This window comes from Podarcis pityusensis, assembly GCF_964106645.2.
Source record: "Podarcis pityusensis genome assembly, chromosome: 4".
Lineage (NCBI taxonomy): Eukaryota > Metazoa > Chordata > Lepidosauria > Squamata > Lacertidae > Podarcis > Podarcis pityusensis.
In genome coordinates this window covers 4,342,518-4,365,564 of record NC_138027.1, presented here as the reverse complement: position 1 = coordinate 4,365,564, position 23,047 = coordinate 4,342,518, and the positions used below count along the sequence as shown (strand labels likewise).

The 23,047-nt window shown below is 47.6% G+C and overlaps 1 protein-coding gene across 1 annotated transcript in view; it reads left to right on the top strand.

The window, feature by feature from the left end:
- LOC308475076 (short transient receptor potential channel 2-like) overlaps positions 1–21,854 on the top strand; it is a 43,309-nt gene extending 21,455 nt beyond the window's left edge. The window contains exons 4-13 of the mRNA XM_081001897.1: positions 3,354–3,518; positions 3,799–3,973; positions 9,195–9,395; positions 10,437–10,599; positions 11,883–11,975; positions 13,221–13,413; positions 15,211–15,338; positions 16,407–16,476; positions 18,478–18,610; positions 20,322–21,854. Coding sequence (XP_080858023.1) covers positions 3,354–3,518; positions 3,799–3,973; positions 9,195–9,395; positions 10,437–10,599; positions 11,883–11,975; positions 13,221–13,413; positions 15,211–15,338; positions 16,407–16,476; positions 18,478–18,610; positions 20,322–20,764 — 1,764 coding nt within the window. The 3' untranslated portion in view covers positions 20,765–21,854. The remainder of the gene's footprint in view (positions 1–3,353; positions 3,519–3,798; positions 3,974–9,194; positions 9,396–10,436; positions 10,600–11,882; positions 11,976–13,220; positions 13,414–15,210; positions 15,339–16,406; positions 16,477–18,477; positions 18,611–20,321) is intronic.
- The last annotated feature ends 1,193 nt before the right edge of the window (positions 21,855–23,047 follow it).

Sequence of the window (23,047 nt, the reverse complement as noted above, 5' to 3'; positions counted from 1 at the left end):
CCCTTTAGGGGTAACCTTTGGGTTGACAACCACACTCGGTCTCCCACCCGTATGGCCTCCCCCTCCCGACGGTGCCTGTCTGCCTGCCTCTTGTAAACTTCCTTGGCCCGCTCCAAGTTCATATTGAGTTGCTGGTGCAAGGCCTCCATTTCTTCCACAAACTGCTCTGCCGCAGGTACACTCCACCCTTCCTCCCCCCTCCCCGGGAAGGCCCTGGGGTGACACCCATAATTGGCCATGAACGGGCTCATCCCCGTGGACACATGTTCGGCGTTATTGTATGCAAATTCAGCCAGTGCTGGTTTCTCTACCCAATCGTTTTGTCTCTCGCTGACGTAGCAGCGTAGGTATTGCTGGAGTATACTGTTCGCTCTTTCTGCTTGCCCGTTGGTTTCTGGGTGTCGCGCCATCGAGAAGCCCACCTCTACCTGCAGCAAGCTCATGAGTTTCCTCCAGAACCGGGAAGTAAATTGTTTCCCGCGATCTGAGATAACCCTCGAAGGATCCCCATGCAACCTGAAGATGTGATCCACAAACAACTTGGCTGTCTCCTCTGCCGTCACCGCATGTGAGCAAGCTATGAAATGGCACATCTTTGTCAGTAGATCGACTACTACCATGACTGCTGTCTTCCCCCTTGACTTGGGCAAATCTGTCATAAAATCAATGGACACCACCTCCCAGGGTCTTCCTGGCGTGGGTAAGGGTTCCAGTAACCCTGCGGGGGCAGCCCTCTCCCCCTTTGGCAGCGGTCGCACCCCCGTACATATTCCCGTACATCCTTCCTCACCCTTGGCCACCAGAACTGCCTGGTGACGAACAGCATGGTTTTGTGCTGTCCAAAGTGCCCAGCTGTAGGGTTGTCGTGGAGTTGTTTGAGTACCTTCCCCCTCAAGGTCTCCCCCGGTACATACAGCGCCCCCTTATAGTACAGCACCCCTTCCTTTTCCTCAAACCCTCCATGGTTTTCCCTTCCGTCTCGGAGTTCCCCTGGCCACTGTCATTCTTGGGGTCCCCCCCCCCAGACAGTGTTCCAAACAGTAAGCTGACCCAAAGGTGACTGACCGCTGATGCCATGACACTACTGGATCATGCAGTGCCAGCCAGCTCATTCCCAGTATTATTGGGGGTCCTGCCAGTGTGGCCACGTGAAAGGCAATGGTCTCCGTGTGCCTGGAAACCCTCATTCGCATTGGCGGGGTCTGGTGTGTCACTTCCCCTCCCAGAAGTTCCCTGCCATCGATGGTGGTCACTTGCAAGGGAAAATCCAGGGGTAGCAAGTGTATTTGGTGCTCCAAAGCGAAGTCCCTGCTGAAGCAATTGCAGGAGCTGCCCGAATCCAGCAGCCCCTCAACCTTGACTGGGTGCCCATTCGGGAGTTCTAGCACCACTGCTATGGCTATCGCTGCCCTGGGGGGGTCAGGCTGGGGCACTTCTATTGGTTGCTGGCCTGGCTGCTGGCCCCTCTGGTTGGCAGCCAGGCGTTGTCGTTTCCCTGCGCCTGCCCTTCCTCCCCCTTCTCCTCACAGCCAGCAGCCCCCACCATCCCTTGCCAGGCCTTTCTTTGAGGGCAGACCCTTGCAAAATGTCCCGGCCGTTGGCAGAGGAAACACTTCTTGGTGGTTTTCCAATCCTTCCCCTCCCTCTTACGACCTTCACTGGAGTTTGAAACCTCGCGTGCGTGCGCGCGCCATCTATTTCCATTGGCTCAGCCGCCTGGGAAAGCTGTCTCGGTATTTCAGGAATGCGGTAGTCATGGCAACGTTCCCCTCTCACTTTGCGTTTCTCCTGAGCCCGCGCTTCCTGCCTCACTCCAATCGCAAGCACAGCCTTGGTCAGCTGATCCATCGACTGTGGGCGGGGCGCGCGGGACAGTTCGTCCTTCACCGTTGGGGACAACCCCTTCTCAAACAACATTTGAATAGGTCCAGAGTCCAGATCCCACCCGAGCCAGTGGATCAACATTGCAAAGCACGACCAGTAGTCTCTAACTGACTGGCTCCCCTGCTTGCACCCCATCAGTTCTCGCCGAGTCACACTTTGCTGGACTTCACTGGAATACATCGCATCCATCGCCTGAAAGAATTTCTTAAGGTCCTTCAAGGCATGATTTTGCGTCGCCATAAGGGGCCTGATCCATTCCCTTGCCCCACCCTCCAGATGCCCCACAATGTAGGCTACCCTTTGCTCATCGTTAGCAAAGTCATCATGCTGCAGTTCCAAAGCGTACTCTATTTCCGTTCGGAACGCATTGTAGTCCTGGGGTTTCCCCCCAAACTTGTGTACCAGCCCCGGTACCTTCCTTGCGATGGGGGTGGGTCTGACCTGAGCATCCTGAGCTCATCTTTCGTCCAGCCGTACCATCAGGAGAGCTACATGCTGTTCCAAGTCTCGGTTTCTCTCTACCAGACCTTGCACTGCAGCTGCTTGCTCCGTCTCTCCGGCTCCTCTGGTCTGGCTCATGGTGCTGCCTCTCTGGAGCTGCGCACAAGCAACGTTGGGGACTGACAGATTGCTGTAATGGATTTAGGGGTTGCTCGTGCGTAAGTTGCTGCCACTGCTGGCGAGGTTACCTGGTTAAAACCTTTCAGACTGAACAGCCTCCAGCATCGAGACTGTCTCAGTCGCTGGCAGAATCCGTCAGTGGGCGTTTCTTGAACTTCTTCCAGCACAAAAGTTCTTTGACGCCAAGTCTCCTCCTACTCTCCCTGCGTGGAAGTCTTCTGCGCAGGGAGGGTGTGGGCAGCGGAGTACCCGTACTCTCTCCGCTGGTCTCTGGCAAGGAGTCTTGGAGCCTCCTCTCCGATTCCCCCATCTGCCCCCCTTCTCTACTGGTGTTACGCTGATTTCCTTCCCCAGCGGACGGGCTGCCTCTCTCCCTACTGGGACCCTCTCCGCCATCCCTCTGGAGCCTTCCCTCCGCCTCTAGCTCCGATGGCAGTTCCCTGACAAAGGTCTATAGACTTGATGGCAGGATTTAAATAAACATTCACATCATTAGCATTAGAAAATGTGTAGAAAATAGAGAAACAATATGGTGTACTTATTTTCATCTTTATGTTTTTAGGTTTGATGTTATTGTATAAATATGTTATTAGTATTTTTTCTTTTAGGGTTAGCAAGATGGGTGAAAGGAGAAACAAATCAGAAGCGGAAGTTGGGGGAAGCCCAGGAGGGGAGGGAGGGAGGAATGCATAGAAAATGTCATGCATATGAGATGTGTGTGATGAATGAAAAATAAAATTGAATCATTTTTTTAAAAAAAGAATTAATTAGAATAGGAAAGATCTCTGCACATCAGATCAATACTTTCTGCACTAAGAAATGCAAACTGACAATTCCCCTCCCCGCAGTTTGTCGCCCACCCCATCTGCCAGCAGGTGCTGTCGTCCATCTGGTGTGGGAGCCTTCAGAGCTGGAGGGGCAGCACCAATCTCTGGAAGGTCTTTGTCTCCTGTTCCATCTTCATGGGGATGCCTTTCCTGTGCCTTGTCTACTATGTGGCCCCCAAATCCAAGGTGAGGGGTTCGTGGCCGGGCTCCTTTCTCGGCCTCCACAACAGACAGATCAGCTTTATTATTTATATCCTGCCTATCTGGCTGGGTTTCCCCAGCCAATCGACTTCCAACAAAAGATTAAAATACATTAAAATTAAAAATACATTAAAATTTAGACTACAATTCCCAAAACACCTAGGGGCATCAGGTTTTGGGGGGGCTGATGTACGACCATGGTGTGTGTGCCCCCTCTTTAAAACACTGTGTGCAACTCACTGTGTGTTTTCTCATTCCTCCTCAGTTTGGCAAAATGCTGAAGATCCCCGTGATCAAGTTCCTTCTGCATTCGGCCTCGTATGTCTGGTTTCTGGTCTTCCTGCTGGCAGAGTCCCTGGCGCTGGAGCACAACAGCGAGACCTTTTCGGGGCGGAACCAGGACCTGTGGGAAACGTCGCTGCACATGATATGGGTGGCAGGTCTGTGGCCCAGGGCAGACAGGCAGGGGAGGGCAAGGATGTGGGCAGGAGATAATTCTCCACTACCACCTTGAGGGCAACCCGGTGTTAGAATTCCTGCTCCATGATTGCAGTCATGGGATTGATGTCTATCACATCTCTGTATATGTTTTGACTCCACAGAGTGGCAAGTGATGGAGACAGGCTGTTTGTGTCACTGTGTTCCATCAAGTGGAACTATTGTCCTTTTTCTCTTTGCTGTCTGATGCTGGAGAGAGAGGGAGCCATGTTGCAGTGCTCCATGTGTGTTTATATGTAAATAAAGTAGATTAGCCAAAATGCTGAGTTGCTGAGCTCTGTGGATTCCTAAGTGTGCCAATGTCTGTTGGCATTGGTCGCTGTGATGTTCGGGCTAAAGAAAGCTTTTGAAGCTCCCAAACCATCGACCAGGAGGGAGGGAACATGCCAGTTGGGCATGTGTCTCTGCCAGGGTCCTACTCGAGTGTAGGATAAGCTCCTGACACCTGGATCCCTCAGTCCCACACTCGGTGTGTGGGCTATTATGTGTTGTCCGGGTAAAGATCTCTGCTTAAAAGAGTGGTGTAGTGGTTAAGAGCGGTAGACTCATAATCTGGGGAACCGGGTTCGCATCTCCGCTCCTCCACATGCAGCTGCTGGGTGACCTTGGGCTAGTCACACTTCTCTGAAGTCTCTCAGCCCCACGGACCTCACAGAGTGTTTGTTGTGGGGGAGGAAGGGAAAGGAGAATGTTACCCTCTTTGAGACTCCTTCGGGTAGTGATAAAGCGGGATATCAAATCCAAACTCCTCCTCCTCCTCCTCCTCCTCCTCCTCCTCCTCCTCCTCCTCTTCTTCTTCTTGTAAAAGGAAAGAGTTCAGCAGGCACTGAAAAAAACAATAGAAATGGCATCTGCCTGATGTGTGTCAGGTTCAAGTTGCAGAGAATAGGTCACCACACTAAAGACCCAATTCCTGTATGCCAGGGATGTCCAACTCCCAAGAGACTGCAATTTACTCCCAGAATAAAAAACTTGTAGGGGGGGGTGCCAAGGTTATTTTGCTTTTTTTAGGTGGGGCTAGGCCATAAATCGCACACCCAAAAATAAAGCATGCAGAGATAACTCTGTTTTCCGTTTTTTCAATTGTGTGCAAATGAAGGACAGAGCGAGGGGGCGGGGGCGGATGTTCTCTCCCCCCTGCCCCCCACAGAGGAAAATGAGCCTGCGATTAACTGCTATCACCCGAGTATCAACCTGTTGATCACGGTCGACTGGTTAGACATCCCTGCTGTATGCCATACAGAACAGACCAGCTGATCAATATTATTTTAAAGGCCACAGTTTAACAAGCTACGGTTTATAGGCCAACAAAAAATAATGATGGCTTCACATCGTGGTTTGCTGCCAGGAAACAAGTCATGGATTGGGCTGGGTTCCCACATTCAGGGCTGGGTATTCCCATTCAGACAAACCATTGTTAGTCTGAAGAAACCGTGGCCTTAGCATTACAGTGGTGCCTCGCAAGACAAAATTAATTCGTTCCGCGAATTTTTTCGTCTAGTGGATTTTTCGTCTTGCGACGCACGGTTTCCCATAGGAATGCATTGAAAATCAATTAATGCGTTCCTATGGTCAAAAAAAGTCCAAACAAAGCCAAATTTGGTACAACAAGAGTTTATTAAGTGCTCTTTAAAGTCACACATACTGTAAAGAGCATTTCAAAATTCAAACCCAGAATTTTTTTTAAAAAACAGCAGAGTTGCCCAATGGTCACAGAAAATCATAACAATGCAGAAAAATAAAACAAGCTTCCAGATTCTTGCAAACCCCTCCCCAACTGTTCCCTCAGCCACCCAGCACACAGAAATTCAAATCCAGAATTTTTTTTAAAAAACAGCAGAGTGGCCCAATGGTCACAGAAAATCATAAAAATGCAGAAAAAAACCACAAGCTTCCAGATTCTTGCAAACCCCTCCCCAACACCAAGTCCTTGAATTCCAAACACCCCAACCCAAAATCCAACCCCCCCAAAAAAAGTTTTAAAAGCTTAACTTACCAAATGGCTGCAAAAGAAGTTTTGGAAAAGCTTCAAAAATCACCAAAGTCTTTAAAAACCTCAAAAAGGCTACTATGTACACTGCGTTCTATGAGTTGCTCCTCAAAGTCAAGTCGCAACTGTATTAATGGTGTTAAGAAAAAGGAAACAAACTTGCAAGACGTTTTCGTCTTGCGAAGCAAGCCCATAGGGAAATTTGTCTTGCGAAGCAGCTCAAAAAACGGAAAACCCTTTTGTCTAGCGAGTTTTCCGTCTTGCGAGGCATTCGTCTTGCGGGGCACCACTGTATGGGCAAACAAAGACAAAGAGGGGACTCTCTTTGCTAAGCTTAAGTGGAGAAAAAGAGATTGAGAAGAGGCATCAGAGGTTGATGTTCTGCCCCTGGCAGTAGTCCCAGCTGGGTGATGGAGTTCTGGCCAAGTCAGGGACACCAGCTCACATACCACTGGGACCACTTCCAGGTTCAAGAAACAGAGTCAGGTCAGGTTCCAGCAGGGCAAAGTCAGACCAAGCAGAGTGTCATCCCAAATAAGCAATATCAGGCAAGGCAGAGGTCAAAACCACAAAGGCAAAGAAGCAAGGTAGGTTGCCCTCTGGATAGTTTTCATCGGAGCCTGGGCTGGAAGTTGGACAAGGCAGGCTTGAATGTTGCTTCAGCAGCTGGACAACCCAGGTGGAGCCTCAAAGAGGACGGCAGCTTCCTCTGAGCAGCCATCCCTTATGGGCAAAGCCTCTGAAAAAGACACAGCCTGGAGGACTTCTGGGTCAGCGCCATCGGTGAATGGCGGAGTTCCTCCGTCCGGAGGAACGGGCTCCGTGGAAACTGGGTCTTCCCGCCGCGGCGAAGGTGGGGACCCGCTAGAAATCCCAGGCGGAGGAAGCCTGGGAACGTGGGGTTCGGCAGGGCACCAGGAGCGCCCCCCTACTCGCAGGGAATCCCATTTAGGGGCTCCGGAGCAAAGTGGGGTGAGAAGCGCGGTACTGCGAACTGACTGCTACTTTCACGGAGTGAAGCCGCACAGCCATTGCCGGAGAGCGCTGACTTTTTCCTGTCGACAATTGGATTTAAAACAAGTACCCGTGAGTAGAAACGGAAAATTGGATCAAGAAATTTCTTAATTTGGTAACGAAGCGGGAAGGTTCAAAAGAGGAAGTCTGCCTTCCGCTTTTTGTATATAGACTAAAGCAAAAACTTTGTAAGCTAAAGCCTGGAAAGCTGTCAAAAAAGTCTAAATTTTCTTCATTTAGAATTACTGAAACTCCCTTGGAAGCAGGAGAAAAGGGGGGTTGTTCAACCCTAGCAGGAGAGGGAGTGAAGAAGGATAAGTTTCCACCGTCTCTAACCTGGGAACGGGGTGTCAGAGACAGAAATTGTTGGAGATGTTGAATGGGATATTTTGTGAATGGGATATTTTGACAGATAGCTAAAGAAGAGAAACAAGCTGATTCCAATGTTCCCTTTTGCATCCTAAAGAAACAAAATATATGAAAAATATCTGAAAAACGAAAGTAATTTTCCTTTGTTGGACTTGCCTAAAAAAAAAATGGATACAAATAGAAATTGCCTCCTTTTCTGACCTTGACTAAAGATGAGTTAGAAAGAAGACTGGGTGCTTGCCTTATGTAAGACAAGTGCCCTACTGGAACAGATGCATGAGAAGATGGACTTGATGAATGAGAAAATGGATTTGACTGTTGCAGTTAATAACTGTGGGCAAACAGGGAATATTGATACAGAAATTATCCAGGGACCAACTCATGAATCTGTACTGACTGGGCAAGTGCAGAAGATAATGGAGGAGGATGCGGTTGCACTCCAAATAATACAAATGGAGAGTCCTGAGGCCCTACAGGAGTATGAGCCGCTGTCATTGAAGATTGAAGTTGGAGTGGGCCAGGGGGAGTCTGGAGTTGAGGAGGTTCCCAACGTTGGAGAGACCTTGGAATATGCTTTTAAATACTTTTTGGACTATATTGAGGATTGTGGGGAGTGGGACTGTGGGGAATGGGCGGGTTTGATGAAGGGAGATGGAGACAATTCTGGCTTGGAACCCCCCAGAGGCCTACCCCTCAATGAGAAAGGAAAGAAACTAAGAAAGAGACCAACAAAAGACAAGGAAAAGGGCAAGTATAAACAAGAAGAAGAAGAATTGCAGAAGGGACATGGAAGAGACTTAAGGGCCTCGGACATAAGACTTCCAGGTTGATGGACTAGATGGAATGGACAGTAAGGACTGACACGATCCGAGACCAGGAAGAATGGATGAAGATTGGAAGAAAATTTATAAAGAAAATTTTCTAATTGGGGAATTGGCTAAAAATTAATGAATATTAGGGGAAATGTTGGAATGAAACTATATGACTTTAGGAGAAATGATATCAGGAGTAATGTATATTTGATAACTAAGATTCAAGCTTTAAGGTGTTTTAGGGTAAGATAAGGTTAAATTAATTAAGGTAATGTGAATAATAGAATATGGGGAAAGATGGAAAGGATTTGTTGAGTTAATTATTAGATTAAAGTAGGTTAGGATGAATTTTTTAACAAAAATTGAGAAAGATGGAAAGAATTTGCTGAAATAACTAATTAAACTAGAATACAAAAAGGGAGGTGTGAGGAAGTCAATGAAACAAGCAAATGGAAGTTTTAGATATGTAAGTTGGGATTTGTGTTGTTTTCTTTTTCTTTTCCTTTTTTTGTTGTATTGTTGTATTGGTTTTTGTATTTTTTCTTTTCTTTTTGTCTATTATAGTGTTGTTTTTTAATTTTTTTAATGTTTTTTTTCTTATAATTCTGAAAACTACTAATAAATATTATTATAAAAAAAGAAAAAGACACAGCCTGTTTTAGGAGCTCTTGAGGCTGGGTTTCCACTATGGTCTCCAAGCTGGAATCCTTGGTAGGAAATGTGACCTCTTCAGGCCAGGGAGGGGCTGGCATCACAGACCACCTGATGCTGCAACTTCTGAGGAGCCCGAGATGTCACAAGACTAGCTCACAGGGCACACACTCCTCCTTGTGGCCCAAGATGTCCCCTGAACCCATGGCCTCTTCCCCCAAGGATGGGGACCCAGAGCCCTGGGCCATGGCAAGGACCAGCCAAGGTTGCTCCTCCTCCAGCTGTGGCCAGTGGTGGGTTTTGATCCCCTGTGCTTTCCTCCTCCAGGTTTCTTCTGGTTTGAGTGCAAAGAGGTTTGGATTGAGGGCTTCCGCAGCTACCTCTTGGACTGGTGGAACTTCCTGGACATCGTCATGCTCAGCATGTACTTGGCCTCCTTTGTCCTCAGGCTCCTGATATTCTTCCAGGGCCGTGTTTTCTGTCTGGATAACAAGGAGTCTGCAGAATGCCGTTACTACACGAAAGCGGGTGAGCGCCTCCCACAAGCTGGGGTCTCGTTCCTTCTTCTGCACTGGGCACTGACTCCATAGGTGCATCGGCTTGTGAGTTCGATAGAACATTAATAAATAAATAATACCTGGCTTTCTCTCTGACATGGCGCTGGAGGCAGGGAGGCGCTGAGTGCAAAAGCACTTCGCCTGTTGGTAACCCTCCAACGCCGCCATTAAGAAGCAGCGGTTCTTCTGTTCATTAAGAATTTAATTAGGATTAGTGTACAGACACCTGCTGGTAATGATGGGACAAGATCAAAAACTGCCGAATTGAAAAGCTACAAGGCCCTACAGATTTAAATCGGAAAGAAGACTTCGTTCGATCTAAAGGATGGTATGGGGGGGAGGAGCCAATGCTTTATTAATGACTTGGCAACCCCCTGAGAATACTACTACTAATAATAATTCATACAGCAAGTGAAGATGAAGGGAGTCGGGAGTATAGATATGGATTGCAATGAGAAACGGAACTGTGTGAGGAAAATATAATAGTAATAATTTTAGGCATGAAGGATTAATTGATTAAAACTAATACCTCACGCAGGAAGAAGAAGGAGAACTTCACTAGTGAACTTATAAATTATTAAATGTGTTAATACGAATTGAAGTAAAATCATTGTAGCTGTGGTATAACGGATTTTATCAAGACTGGATTGTAATTGGACTGAGCAATAGTTTGGAAGCAGAATTAAACCGAATTATTAGACCTTGAAGCATGAGGGGCCATGTAAATTTTATAATTGGCCATGTGGTTGATTTGTATTTGAATTGGCATTGTAATTTGGTTAATTGAAAATGAATAAAAATTATTTACTATAATAATAATAAATGGACTGGGGCTGATGGGAGTTCAGATTGTCTGGAGGGTCCCAGCTTGCGGAAGACAGCCTTAGGAATGTAAAGGCTTCAGACATGGGAACAGGGAAGGGCTGTGACCGACATAAACCTTGCCCCATAATGTGCGCCACACACCCAGCCCCTTCCTTCTCCCTGACCCTTCCTCCCCTTTCTGACCCAGACCGTCAGGAGTGGCACACCGAAGACCCCCAGTTCATCGCCGAGGTGCTGTTTGCTGTGACCAGCATGCTGAGCTTCACCCGCCTGGCTTCCATCTTGCCCGCCCACGAAACCTTGGGGACCCTGCAGATCTCCATTGGCAAGATGATTGACGACATGATCAGGTTTTTTGGGGGGATGGGGGAATCAGGATCCTTCCCTGCCATCATCCTTGCACCTGCAGTGCACTGAGCCTTCTCTCCCTCTCAGTGAATCCCATGTCTCCCAGTGTGGCGTTCCCAAAGCAAAGGAAGGATTAGACTCTGATAATAAGAATACACAGAGGCTTGAACCAGCAAGACTCTGGGAGGAGTGCGTATAATAATAATTCCTGTCCACCCTCCGGCCCAGGTCGTTTTATTCACAAAAGAACTTTTACACAGTGTTCGTAAGAACCAATCAAATTTCCTCTGAGCATTCGAAAAAACCCCCACGTGGGGACAAAGTTAAAGTTAAAACTGCAAAGAGCTAATTTCCTACTTGAGCATGCATATGCAATTCAGAGTAAATAAAAGAGGAAGTGAAGAGGAATGCTGTTGGGAAGGTCATGAACAGGAGTAAACAGTATTTACCATCTCCTTGTGAACTCTCTTCCTGAACTCTCTTCCTGGCCCTAAGGTTAACAAAACTAACAATAGCTACATGAAAGAAACTGCCTACTATCTTTTATGACCCAGGATCCCTGATGCAGCAACTAGCAATTGGGCTGTGTACGTGACATGTCAAGCAAGAGAAATAGGACAGGGATGCAGAGGCATGGACTGATGAAAAATCATATCAAAATGTCTCAACCCCAGTCAACGCAACGCTTTCTTTGCTGACACAAATGGCTTGCTCTATATTTTTTATAATTCCTCATGGCAATCCCACCTGATCACTACATCCCAGGTCTCTGGGGCTTCACCTCTCTTCTTGGCCCCTGAATGCAGTCCCAATATAGGACGTGACCAGTTCTTGCCTTGAAGCAGAGACCTGTTTTGGCAAGGAGGCCAGAGTAGCAAGCACAAGCCCAGCTGGCAGGAATGGGGAAGCAGCCTGTGTCTGTCATGGGATAGTTGTCCTGAATGACTCAGATGACCCCAAATATATGGAAGAACACCTCCTTCCCTACCATTAAGATGGGCAGAGAGGCCACTCTTGGTAGTTCCACTGCCCTCAGAAGTCTGGCAGCCTGGAAGAGGGCTTTATCTGGGGCAGACTCGACTCAGGGAATTCCTTCCCCATAGAGGTGTGTCTAGTATCCTCATTGAATAGCTTCCATCATATGCTAAAGGCACACCTCTTCACCTGGGCCGTGGACACCCAGGATACATATTTTAAACCCACTCTATCTTCTTGACTTTGTTTCAGATGGTGTTAGGTCTTTTTATTAGCTTTTTGGGTTCCTTGTGCTTCTTCCCCTCTCCAGGTTCATGTTCATCATGATGATCATCTTGACTGCTTTCTTGTGTGGGATGAACAACATCTACGTCCACTACCAAGAATCTGAAAAGCTGGGGAGGTACGCCAACCTGCTTGTACTTTCTACAGAAAGCACAATCAGCTCACATGAAATCAATATACAGTCACACCTTGGAAGTCAAACAACAAGGTTGGCTGCAGTCCTTTTTTTGGTCTCAGGAGAAAATCCAGAATCAAATGTCAGTGCCACCACCATGTGCAAATCGCAAAACTTTGCCAGAGGCAGTTGGTGAATCACCTGTGGGTGCCCCCCCAGGCTATTAGTATTTTTCAAGAAGGATTCGAGCGTGTGCTGGAACTTTAGGTTTGCAGAATTAAAATGAATTCAGGAGCTCTGTTGTTCTAGTGCGACAAATCCACAGTCTGGAATGTGATAGCAGAATGCATTGAAACATGTGGGATGAATGAATGATTAACAGGAAGACATGTAAACACCCCACAAGCAAATCGTGATGCTCATTCTCCTATAAGCATGCCATAATCAACAAATAAAAAGGAACGCCCAGCAAAGACTGGATATAATCAAACTTCCACATAAGCTTTGAGCAAGTAGATCAGGATGCACGTTGAATAAATATTGAATAAAGAGGTTTTCTGAATGTTATAAGAAAAAACCTGCTGCTTTCCCCTTATGGGGTTCCCGAGAGCCCATATAGAGTCCTTTTGTAGGTTCCCTATTGGTAGGAAAAAATAACAGAGGCCAACCAGAGAATATTGAGAAGTAAAGCAGCTCGTAAGCCTGATCTTTATTGATCTGTTGCAACAGGGTGCTCCCCTCACACTCAGGAAAGGAGGAGGAACCCCGAACAAAGGTGTGCCTGCCCTTATACATTTTAAATTCCCTGCCCTGGAGTTCAAGACCACCCCTCCATACTTCATATGTACATCCCAGAAAAGGTGGTCTACAACAGAAATTTGAATGTTGTTGTTTTTCCTGTCTGGCAGGTTTTCTGATAATGCCTTATCTGATTGCCTTTCCTGATAGTCTGTCACCCTTTGAAATGGTGATTACTCAATTCCTGAGACAATGGGAAGGCTCCCTGACCCCCCTCCCTCCTTGCAGAGAAAACATTTAGTCAGCTTGGGAGTCAAATTGGTTTCAGGTCGGTCTTCCTGTGCTGATCTATGTACATGCTTGGTTGGTACATTTATGAACATTTATTATATATCTAAGACCTTAAAATTATTATCACAATATAAATGCAGTAAAGGAGCAACACTGTAGGGAGGAGTCACCCTCTCGCTGCCCCAGCTGTTTCAGCTTGCTATCCCTTCTCCGATGCAGCTTCAACGAGACATTCCAGTTCCTCTTCTGGACCATGCTTGGGATGGAAGACCACGATGTGGTGGACATGCCCCGGTTCCTCATGGCTCAGCTGGTGGGGAGGGTGCTGTATGGGGTCTTCACCATCGTCATGGTGGTTGTCCTCCTCAACATGCTCATTGCCATGATCACCAACTGCTTCCAGAAAATTGAGGTGAGTGCTGCTGCCGGGGGTGGGGGAGGGGATTGAGAGGTGGCCTTTAAGGTGCACTGGAACGGGACTGGGGTGTACAAAGGGACAGGCGAATGCCCCACTTCATAGGGTACACACACCAGGGGCTTGCCACTAGGAATGTAAGGAGGCTGTGATTTCTCTCCCGTTCGGCATTTGTCAAAATCAGTTCTGTTCCACTACAGTTCAGCTTCCACTAAACCCTGTGCTATTCGTCCTGCTATCTGCTGTGGCTGAAGCTTACATTCCTTCATTATTTAATATATTTCAAAGGAAGCGAAGTGTCAGTGCGGTAAATAATTGCGCCTGTAACATTTTCAGGCTACTGACAGAAATGCAAATGGCAGGGATTTCCATTTTTGATGGAATTCCCCAAATATCTCTAATTTCATATCCACCATCAGTCCCCAAATGGATAATGCACAATGGTCCTTTCCTGCTATTAGTCAGACTTGGTATAAGTTAAAGTAAAGGTAAAGGAACCCCTGACCGTTAGGTCCAGTCGTGACCGACTCTGGGGGTTGTGGTGCTCATCTCGCTTTACTGGCCGAGGGAGCCGGTGTACAGCTTCCGGGTCATGTGGCCAGCATGACTAAGCCGCTTCTGGTGAACCAGAGCAGCGCATGGAAACGCCGTTTACCTTCCCGCCGGAGCGGTACCTATTTATCTACTTGCACTTTGACGTGCTTTCGAACTGCTAGGTTGGCAGGAGCTGGGACCAAGCAATGGGAGCTCACCCTGTTGCGGGGATTCGAACCGCTGACCTTCTGATCGGCAAGTCCTAGGCTCTGTGGTTTAACCCACAGCGCCACCCGCTATAAGTTAGGGTTGCCATATTTCAAAAAGTGAAAAATCTGGACACCAAAAAAAACACACTCAAAAAAATGAAGTTTTGAGCTATTTTTAAGGAAATATGCCAAAATCTACACTTCCAGCATGGGTTGCCATATGTACGGATTCTCCCCGGCATTTCAGTGATTTCTACCCGAATTCTGGCTATGTATGCCACCCCTAGTATACATCATCTTCAGCCATTCCTGGACTGGCCCAGCCTAACCACGGTGGTCCTTGCATTGGAGACCTGAAGACTTGGTTACTGAAACACACTTTCCATGGGGCTGCCCCTGTGTTGGGTCCAGAAGCTTCAACGTGTGCAAATTGCAGCAGCCAGACTGCTTACAGGAGCCGATCACTGGCAACGTGTTACTCCACTGCTGAGAGAGCCAGGCCGATTGTCAATTTGCTACTGGGCCAGTTTCAAAGTACTTGCGTTAATTCACAAAGCCCTAAACAACTTGGGCCAAAAATGGCTTTAGACTGATTCAGTATTCTCCACTGAGATCACCACGATCCTCTGATGGGTTTGATGGTTCCCTGCAACCCTCTGACATTTGGTTGGCCATCACTTTAGTGCCCTGTGGAACTCCCTGCCAGTAGAGGTTCACCAGAAACCATCCCTGCTATATTTCAGATGTTTTTGGTTTTTGGAAAACTATATAGTTTAGGCAGGTCTTTGTAACAGCATTTGTGTGTGTGGAACCAATCAGCATTTATTGATATTGTTAGTTATATTTTTAGGGATACCCTAGCTTCTTCTATTCTCACATTCCTGAGGGCAAGCACTGTCTTGTTTCTTGATAGTTCTATTGATCTTCTGTAAGGTCCTCTGGGATACTTTTTGAGGGCAGGGCAAAGATGCTCTAGATAAATAAAGAGCTCCCCCCCCCCCCGTATTTACCAGAGTCTTCCTTGCCGCCTCTTCTCTCCTGTGCTCTTCAGAACGATGCCGACGTGGAGTGGAAGTTTGCCCGCTCCAAGCTCTACTTGTCTTTCTTCAGAGAAGGCTTGACGCTGCCAGTGCCCTTCAACATCATCCCGTCACCAAAGTCCATCTTCTACGCTGTCAGGTAATTTGTCAGGCTGCTCCTGAGACCCTTGAGGTGGGGAGACTCTGATAGTTCTGGGTTAAACTTAGCCCTCGGCAGCAGAGGACTGGCTTAAGGATTGGCAGACTCTGCAAAACAGTTGCTTTTACAAGCACAATGCCCCATCGTTCTGCTCGGACACTGAGGTCCTGCTCCTAGGGCCTTCTGGCGGTTCCCTCGCTGTGAGAAGCCAAGTTACAGGGAAGCAGGCAGAGGGCCTTCTTGGTGGTGGCACCCGCCCTGTGGAACGCTCTCCCATCAGATATCAAAAAGAACAACAACTACCAGACTTTTAGAAGACATCTGAAGGCAGCCCTGTTTAGGGAAGCTTTTAATGTTTGACAGACTGTTGTATTTTAATATTCTGTTGAAAGCCGCCCAGAGCGGCTGAGGAAACCCAGCCAGATGGGCAGGGTATAAATAATAAATTCTTATTCTTATTCTTATTCTTATTCTTATTCTTATTCTTATTCTTATTCTTATTCTTATTCTGCATTTACCGGGAACCAGTCCTTGAATGTGACAGCCCATAATAGCAGGGAGCTATCATTGCATTATTTCTGGATCCCACCCCAAACTTTTTTCCCCCTAGGCAAGGCTATTCAGTCATGTTATTTTAAAATGAACTTTTATTATGTGTAATGCTTTCAAGATCCTATGCCCTTTTAAAATGTGTTTTTTGGGGGGGGGCATATCAGGTTACTGTTTTTATTTTTTATTAGGTTTTTTGTGGTTTTATATCTTGATTTTATTCTGTGAACCAACCTGAGACCCCCAGGTATAGGGTGGTATATAAATTCAATCAATCAATAAAATCAATAAAAAAGATTTCTGATTTTGTTTATATTTTGATGCTGAGTATGTTTTTAATCCTGGCTGTTATTGAAATATCTTGATGAATAGTTTCTCTTTTGCAAAACAGGATATATATTTTTTCAAATAAACAGTATGTAAATTTAGTTAAATTTATTATTATTAATAATAAACATTACAGTCAGCCTTGTTCACAGGCCTCCCGGCTCACCTCTTTCTTCCCCCATCTTCTCCCAGGGGCCTCTTCCGCTTCCTGTGCTGTTACAAACCAAAGCGCCAGCAGAAATACCCCCCCATCTCAACCATTGTAAGTTCCCTTTGGGGCTGTTTCAAGGGCGTGTTCCTTGCACCCACGACTCTGCTTGCAGTGGGCTGTCGTGCTCTCTTCCTCAGCCTTTGGGGAGATTGGGGGAGAGTGCCTCTTGGCAGTAGCAGTTGAGACGGTGGGCTGGCGCTTCTGCATCCCTGATGTTGTAAACAAAATCTGCCCTTACTCCCTTATGGGGTATCCAAGAGCCCGTATAGAGTCCTTACGTAGGTTCCCTATTGGTAGGAGAAAATAACAGAGGCCAACCAGAGAAGATTGAGAAGCAAAGCAGCTAGTAAGCCTGATCTTTATTGATCTGTTGCAACAGGGTGCTCCCCTCACCCGCAGGAGAGAGGAGGAACCCAGAACAATGGCGCACAAGGCCTTATAAAGACTTTTGAAATTGCCACCCTGTAGATCAAGACCACCCCCAGAAACATCATACATACATCACAGAAGGCATGTAACCCAAGACCACCCCCCACAAACATCATACCTGCATCACAGAAAAGGTGGTCTACAACAGAAATTTGAATGTTGTTGTTTTTCCTGTCTGCCAGGTTATCTGATAATGCCTTATCTGATTGCCTTTCCTGGTAGTCTGCCCACTCCTTTGATTCCCCAATTCCTGTAACAAGGAAGGTTTTCTTCCTCCCTCCTTGCAGAAAAACATTTGGTCAGCTTGGGAGTAAAAATGGTTTCAGGTCGGTCTTCCTGTGCTGATCTATGTATGTGCTTGGTTGGTACATTTATGAACATTTATTATTTATATATATAAGACCTTAAATTTTATTATTACACTGATGACATCACAGGCCCTCTTGAATTGACAACAATGGACCTTGGGTTAGGGTGGCTTACCTGACCTCCCGCGGTGGACTCACCTCCTCACTGTGTGTGTGTGGGGGGGGCTCCTGCTGGTGAGCTTGCACAGGAATGACCTCCCCATTGCCTTGCCCCTTCCACTCTCCCTCCCAGTATACAGCAGCAACTCTGTTGCCAGGAGGTCAGGTCCGTACCTCCCCCTGACTCCTCCACGCACTATGTATTGGACCCCTTTTCCTCCATTCAGTGACATTTATAAAAGACTGTTGCATCAATTAAAAAGCAGTTAGGCCAAGTGCTTCTGTGCTGCACCAACAGTGCCATAATTGTTGGGATGCGTCCAAAGAAACGGGGGCAATTGGCAGGCCCCCAGCTGGCTCCAGCCGACCGGCCGGTAGCCGGGCAAACTCCAGTACTTGGATCAGCGTGTAACTGCGACTCGAGCTTCAGAAACCTTCAGAAGCTGAGCACGCAAGCCAGCAGCGTAAAAGAACTCTTCGCAACAGAAGGGCAGATAGAGGCTGTGTAAAGCGTATTTACCGGCATTTTATTCAGCATCAGGACAAAGGGAAAAACATGTCTTCTCCCCTTCGTGTCCAAGCAAGCAGCATAAGCAAAAGCTATACACAAACGGAAGTTCCCAGCAAGCTGTGCTGGAATGTAAATAGACATGTGACATACAACAAGTCCACACATCTGCTAAGGTGGAACGGAATAGCGTAACATTCTCCCCCTTTCCGTGTAACCTGTATCACCTGTGGTTCAACCCAATTGTAGCCGCTGTACACAAACCTCAAACTGTTCTTTGTTAACAACCTTAGACAACAGATCTGCAGGAATTTCGTTTCCTGGCATGTAGGACACCTGAATGAGTTCTTTCTGAATACACTCTCTTGCACGATGTAACTTAATCTGCAAGTATTTGGTTATAATGTCCTGCTGTCTACTGCTTTTCAAATAATTGCATCTGTTTGTTTTTTGACTAATTATTTTGGAAGCCATGCCTCTCTGGGCAAGCTGAAGCATGCGCAGAGTGCTTTGCAGCCACAACCTCCTGCCTGCTAGCCTCCAGACGTAGGCCTCCCCCCAGGGCCCTTCCAGGAGGTGTGACCCCCTTCTGCCATGTTTCGTTTGGGAACCCTGTCACCCCCTGACTCTGCCCTTTTTCCCCCCCAGTCTAACCCCTCCACGGATGAGGGCGGCCAGCGTACGGAGGGCCGCGCTGCCTACCGGCGCCAAGTGCTCAAGGCGCTTGTGCAGCGCTACATCGACACGGCCCGGCGGGAGTTTGAGGAGAGCCGCAGGAAAGGTAAGCAGTGTTGCCTCGGAAGGGGGATCCTGATGGGGTGCCATGTCCAGAAGGGCTTGCCCACCACCCTCCCTGCCAGACTTCTGCAACCGGGTGCCCTCAGCTGTCTCAACCATAGCTCCATCAGCCCCAGCCAGCTCTGGTGTAGGTTCTGGGAGTCCAAACCAACTGGCGGGCATTCCCCGCTCCCTTTCTGCTTGGTTCCCGTATCTCCTTCTGTGAGGCCTCTGTCTCTTCCAACCCCCATTGCCCCTACGGTCCCTGCTTTGCAACCCACCTCTCCTGCTTCCTGCAACCACCCTGGTTCTTCTTGGTGCCCCCACCCCGGTTGCCCCCACAGCTTGATGCTTTGCTACCCCTCAAGGCTTACTGTCTCTCCCGCTTTGGGTGGGATTCAGTCAGAAACACCAGATTCAGGTTGCACATTGAGAGCTGATTGAGCAGTCTTGTGCAACAAACCCACTTCCCCAAATGCTCTCTCTTTTTGCCCCAAGGAACGTAGTGGGATAATGCCCTGGAAAGTGTGGGAGGATGCTTGCTTTGACGCAGCATCGTCTAACCTTCCTGCAAGCAAATCGGAATGAAGGCTCAGTAGATAATCCACAATATCAAACATCCCTACAGATTAGTGCTCCTCATGGAGGAGCTGTCTCCAAAGCCTAGAGGAGGGGAAACAGTAGGGTTGCTAAGTGACTAGAATTTCCATGGGGCCTGGGCAGAATCTCACCCCCACGAGGGCTCCCTCTGTTGTGTCCTTTTGGTGGGAATGTTCAGGGTGGCAGGAGAGGATATATTGTTTATTAATATTCTTCCTGCTTTGCGCTCTCTAGTTCCTTTACTTAGCAGAGTTTACATTCCCCTTTTTACATGCACAGCAGATAGCTGGTTGCAGGCTCGTGTGAGCCTCTCACTATTATATAATTCAGCCTGTCTATGATTGAATTGTACGTTCCTGGTAAGTTCACTTGAATACCTCTTAAAAGAATAAAGACACCAGCGGCAAAACTACTTGCCCCGCTACTGGGGGCGGAGAGCAGGCGGGGTGTGGCTGGCGCCCCCTGGGGGCATGGCATGCATCCTGGGGGCATGGTATGCTGCCGACAAGGGCATGGCGCGCCTCCCGAAGGGGTGTGACTCACATTCTGGGGCGTGATGTGCCACCTGGCGCACGGGGGGGGGGGCAGGGGCGGTGCAACATGTGTCTGGGAGGGGCGCTGTGATGGCACCCTACTGGAATAGTGATGCCGGGGGTGAACTGCTCCCTCCACACCCCCATTCCTCTGCCAGTGAAAGACGCGACACTCTTATTCAAAGTCAATAAAAGAAGTTTACTCACATCAGTTTACAGCTGGATTCCTGAAGGCAGACTTAGTTACAAATATGTACCTGTAGATCTACCCCATATGGGGAATAATCCCGGTGCTTCTGCTAGCTGAGAGCTAACAGAGCAGTCCTAGCTAGAAGCTGGTCAAACGAAGAAGGAAGTGAAACAGAGAAACAGTGTGCTGCGTGACTCGTCCTTTTGTTACCTGGACAGGTTAGGTCATGCCCACCTTCTATCACATGCAAAAGGAAGGATGCTCCAGCCAGGAGGAACAGGAAGTTCCGACTGGCTGGACCAAACATTCCCTCGCATGTCCTCTCTAGCATTACAAGGAATGTTGTTCTTGACTGCCTCTCACGGATCACATCCCACATTTTTTGCCCGCAGATCTGGGGAACCGCCTGACAGAGCTGAACAAGTCTGTGCTGCGCCTCCTCTCCGACATGAAGCAGCTGCGCCACACCGTGGCCGACAACGGCACGGCAGACAACCCCTTGAATGGGACCAGCGTCCTGCACAAGTACATCATGAAGGTGCGCAGCAGCTTCCAGAGCTACGACAACGAAGCAGGTGGCTCTGAGCAGGGGCGCCCCACGGACGCGGCCTTGACCCAGGATGGGGCCGTTGCCAACGAGGACGCAACGCTGTTGCCTCAGGAACTCTCTGAGGGACAGGAGGAAGCTGAGGAAGGGCCGCCCCAGGTGGAAGCTGAGGAGCCTGGGGCGGAGGCTGAGGAGAGGCCGCTGGAGGTGGAAGCTGAGGAGAGGTCACCCCAGGTGGAAGTAGAGGTGGCAATTGAAGAGAACCCTGTAGGAGAGCCAGAGACTTGATCTGTCTTCTCTCCAAAGACGAGGGATCTGTTTCATTCTCAGCTGGGATCCACTGTAGAGGGTGGCGTTTCCATAGCAGCCTAGGGAGGAGTCATGCTTGTAGAGTCTGCCCCGTTTCTGACATGTCCAAGGGGCAACGCAGTGTCCTTTCTTAAGCCAACATCCTTTGCCAAGCGAGAGAATGTGTATTTCACTTATCTGGCATGAGGGCTCTTTACTGAGCAGAACCATAGCTGTGAACCTTTTTTGCGGGAAATTCCCTTATTTCAGTGCTGTTTCCCACTGCTTCCTGCTGCTATCCCGGATTGTTAGATATCCCGTAGACTTTCCGTGGGACAGGTGAGGCTGCTGATCCCTTATTTTCAAATCCGAAAGTTGACAGCTATGAGCAGAACGGGAAGACTGTGAAGAGCTACAGTGGTACCTTGGGTTACATACGCTTCAGGTTACATACGCTTCAGGTTACAGACTCCGCTAACCCAGAAATAGTACCTCGGGTTAAGAACTTTGCTTCAGGATGAGAACAGAAATTGTGCTCCTGTGGCGTGGCGGCAGCAGGAGGCGCCATTAGCTAAAGTGGTGCTTCAGGTTAAGAACAGTTTCAGGTTAAGAACGGACCTCCGGAACGAATTAAGTACTTAACCCGAGGTACCACTGTACTTTATAAAGCCCCCAAAAGCTGGATTCCTGCTATTGGCGTTTTACCAAACCTTCAACACACTTTGAATTCTGTTTTGCTTAAGATTTGAGGTGGAGGTTCATAAGATTCCACGAGGCCACAGTAACGGCTGCCCCCAGTATCTGGGGCCCACCTGGCCTACGAGGTGCAAACATCTGGGTCAAGGTGGTGGTAAAATGGAGGAAGCCTACCCAGAGGGGGTTAGAAGCAGCGCAGTGAAGACGCGAAGGGAGGTGGCAGTTGCAAAACACCAGTCCTACTCTGGCAGTCCCTGACCGTCCTCCACAAGCCGGCAACCGGAGAGATGGAGAGATGCAGGGCTTCTTCCTCGGATTCCTTGACTGCCACAAAATGCTTTTAGGCCTCATTGGGGACAGAATTCCCCCGAAAACAGTAACTAAGAGGAGCACCTCCCCCCCCAAATTGTACTACAGTAACTGCATGTTTGTGTGTAGATTATGCAGTGTGTGTGTGTGTGTGTATCCAGCTTCTTTACATTAAATTTATTAATCAAGTAAATGGATGCTATGAACTAAACTTAATAAATATGCTATGGGTAATATGAACTCCTGTGGTCTGGTGTTTGTTTAGCTAATAGCTTTTTTTTATTAATGTAAAATCAAAAGTACAGACAAACAAACAAAAGGAAAACATGGGAGTTACAAAACAAGGAGCAGGTACAAAGACTGTATTTTCTAAATAGAGAGCATACAGTGTTGAAAAATAAAAGCAGCAACACATCATCAAAGTCAAATTTTGCAATTTGATGAGGGGGGAAAAGTGAGATTACAGGGAACCAGGCAGAGGGTCTTCCTGGTGGTGGCGCTCGCCCTGTGAAACTCCCTCCCACCAGATGTCAAGGAAATTGACAACTATCTGACTTTTAGAAGATATTTGAAGGCAGCCCTGTTTAGGGAAGTTTTTTAATGGCTGAAGTTTTAATGTATTTTTAATCTCCTGTTGGAAGCTGCCCAGAGTGGGCCAGATGGGTGGGGTCTAAGTAAATAATAACAATAATAATAATAATAATAATAATAATAATAATAATAATAATATTGTGGGTTATTCTTTTCTGCAAAAGCCAGAGTCTACCTATTCTTGTACTACAACAAGAGGTTTAACTCCTGTAGTGTCGTCTTCTTTTGGTCCAGAGAATATCTCACTGCTTCCAGCATCCACATAAGAAGTCCCCTAAATTGGAAAACGGCTGTTTCATCTTCCCATGAGTTCAAAAAGGCAAGTCCCATATATTCTCAGATGGGCGCTGCCACTGCCATCCTAAGAGAATGAGGGAGGTGTTCATGGTGAGTTCTGGCACCTCTTTTTCTAGAAAAGTAACACTGTGCTAAGGTACGGAAAAGAGAGTCTACTCCCTCAAAATGAGATTGGCAAAATAAAATGTTAGAATATGAAGAACTAGCAAGATTCCGAGACCATACAGATCAACTATTTAATAGAGAGTGGAATATTTGCAGAGAATATTTTAAAGAACGTTGTAACAACATAAATTCTTTAGCAAGCCTGGATTGATTTCTGCATGAATTAACTACAGAATTAACATAACAGAATAATTTAGGAGAGACAAAGTTAAGTGTGCAGCTGTA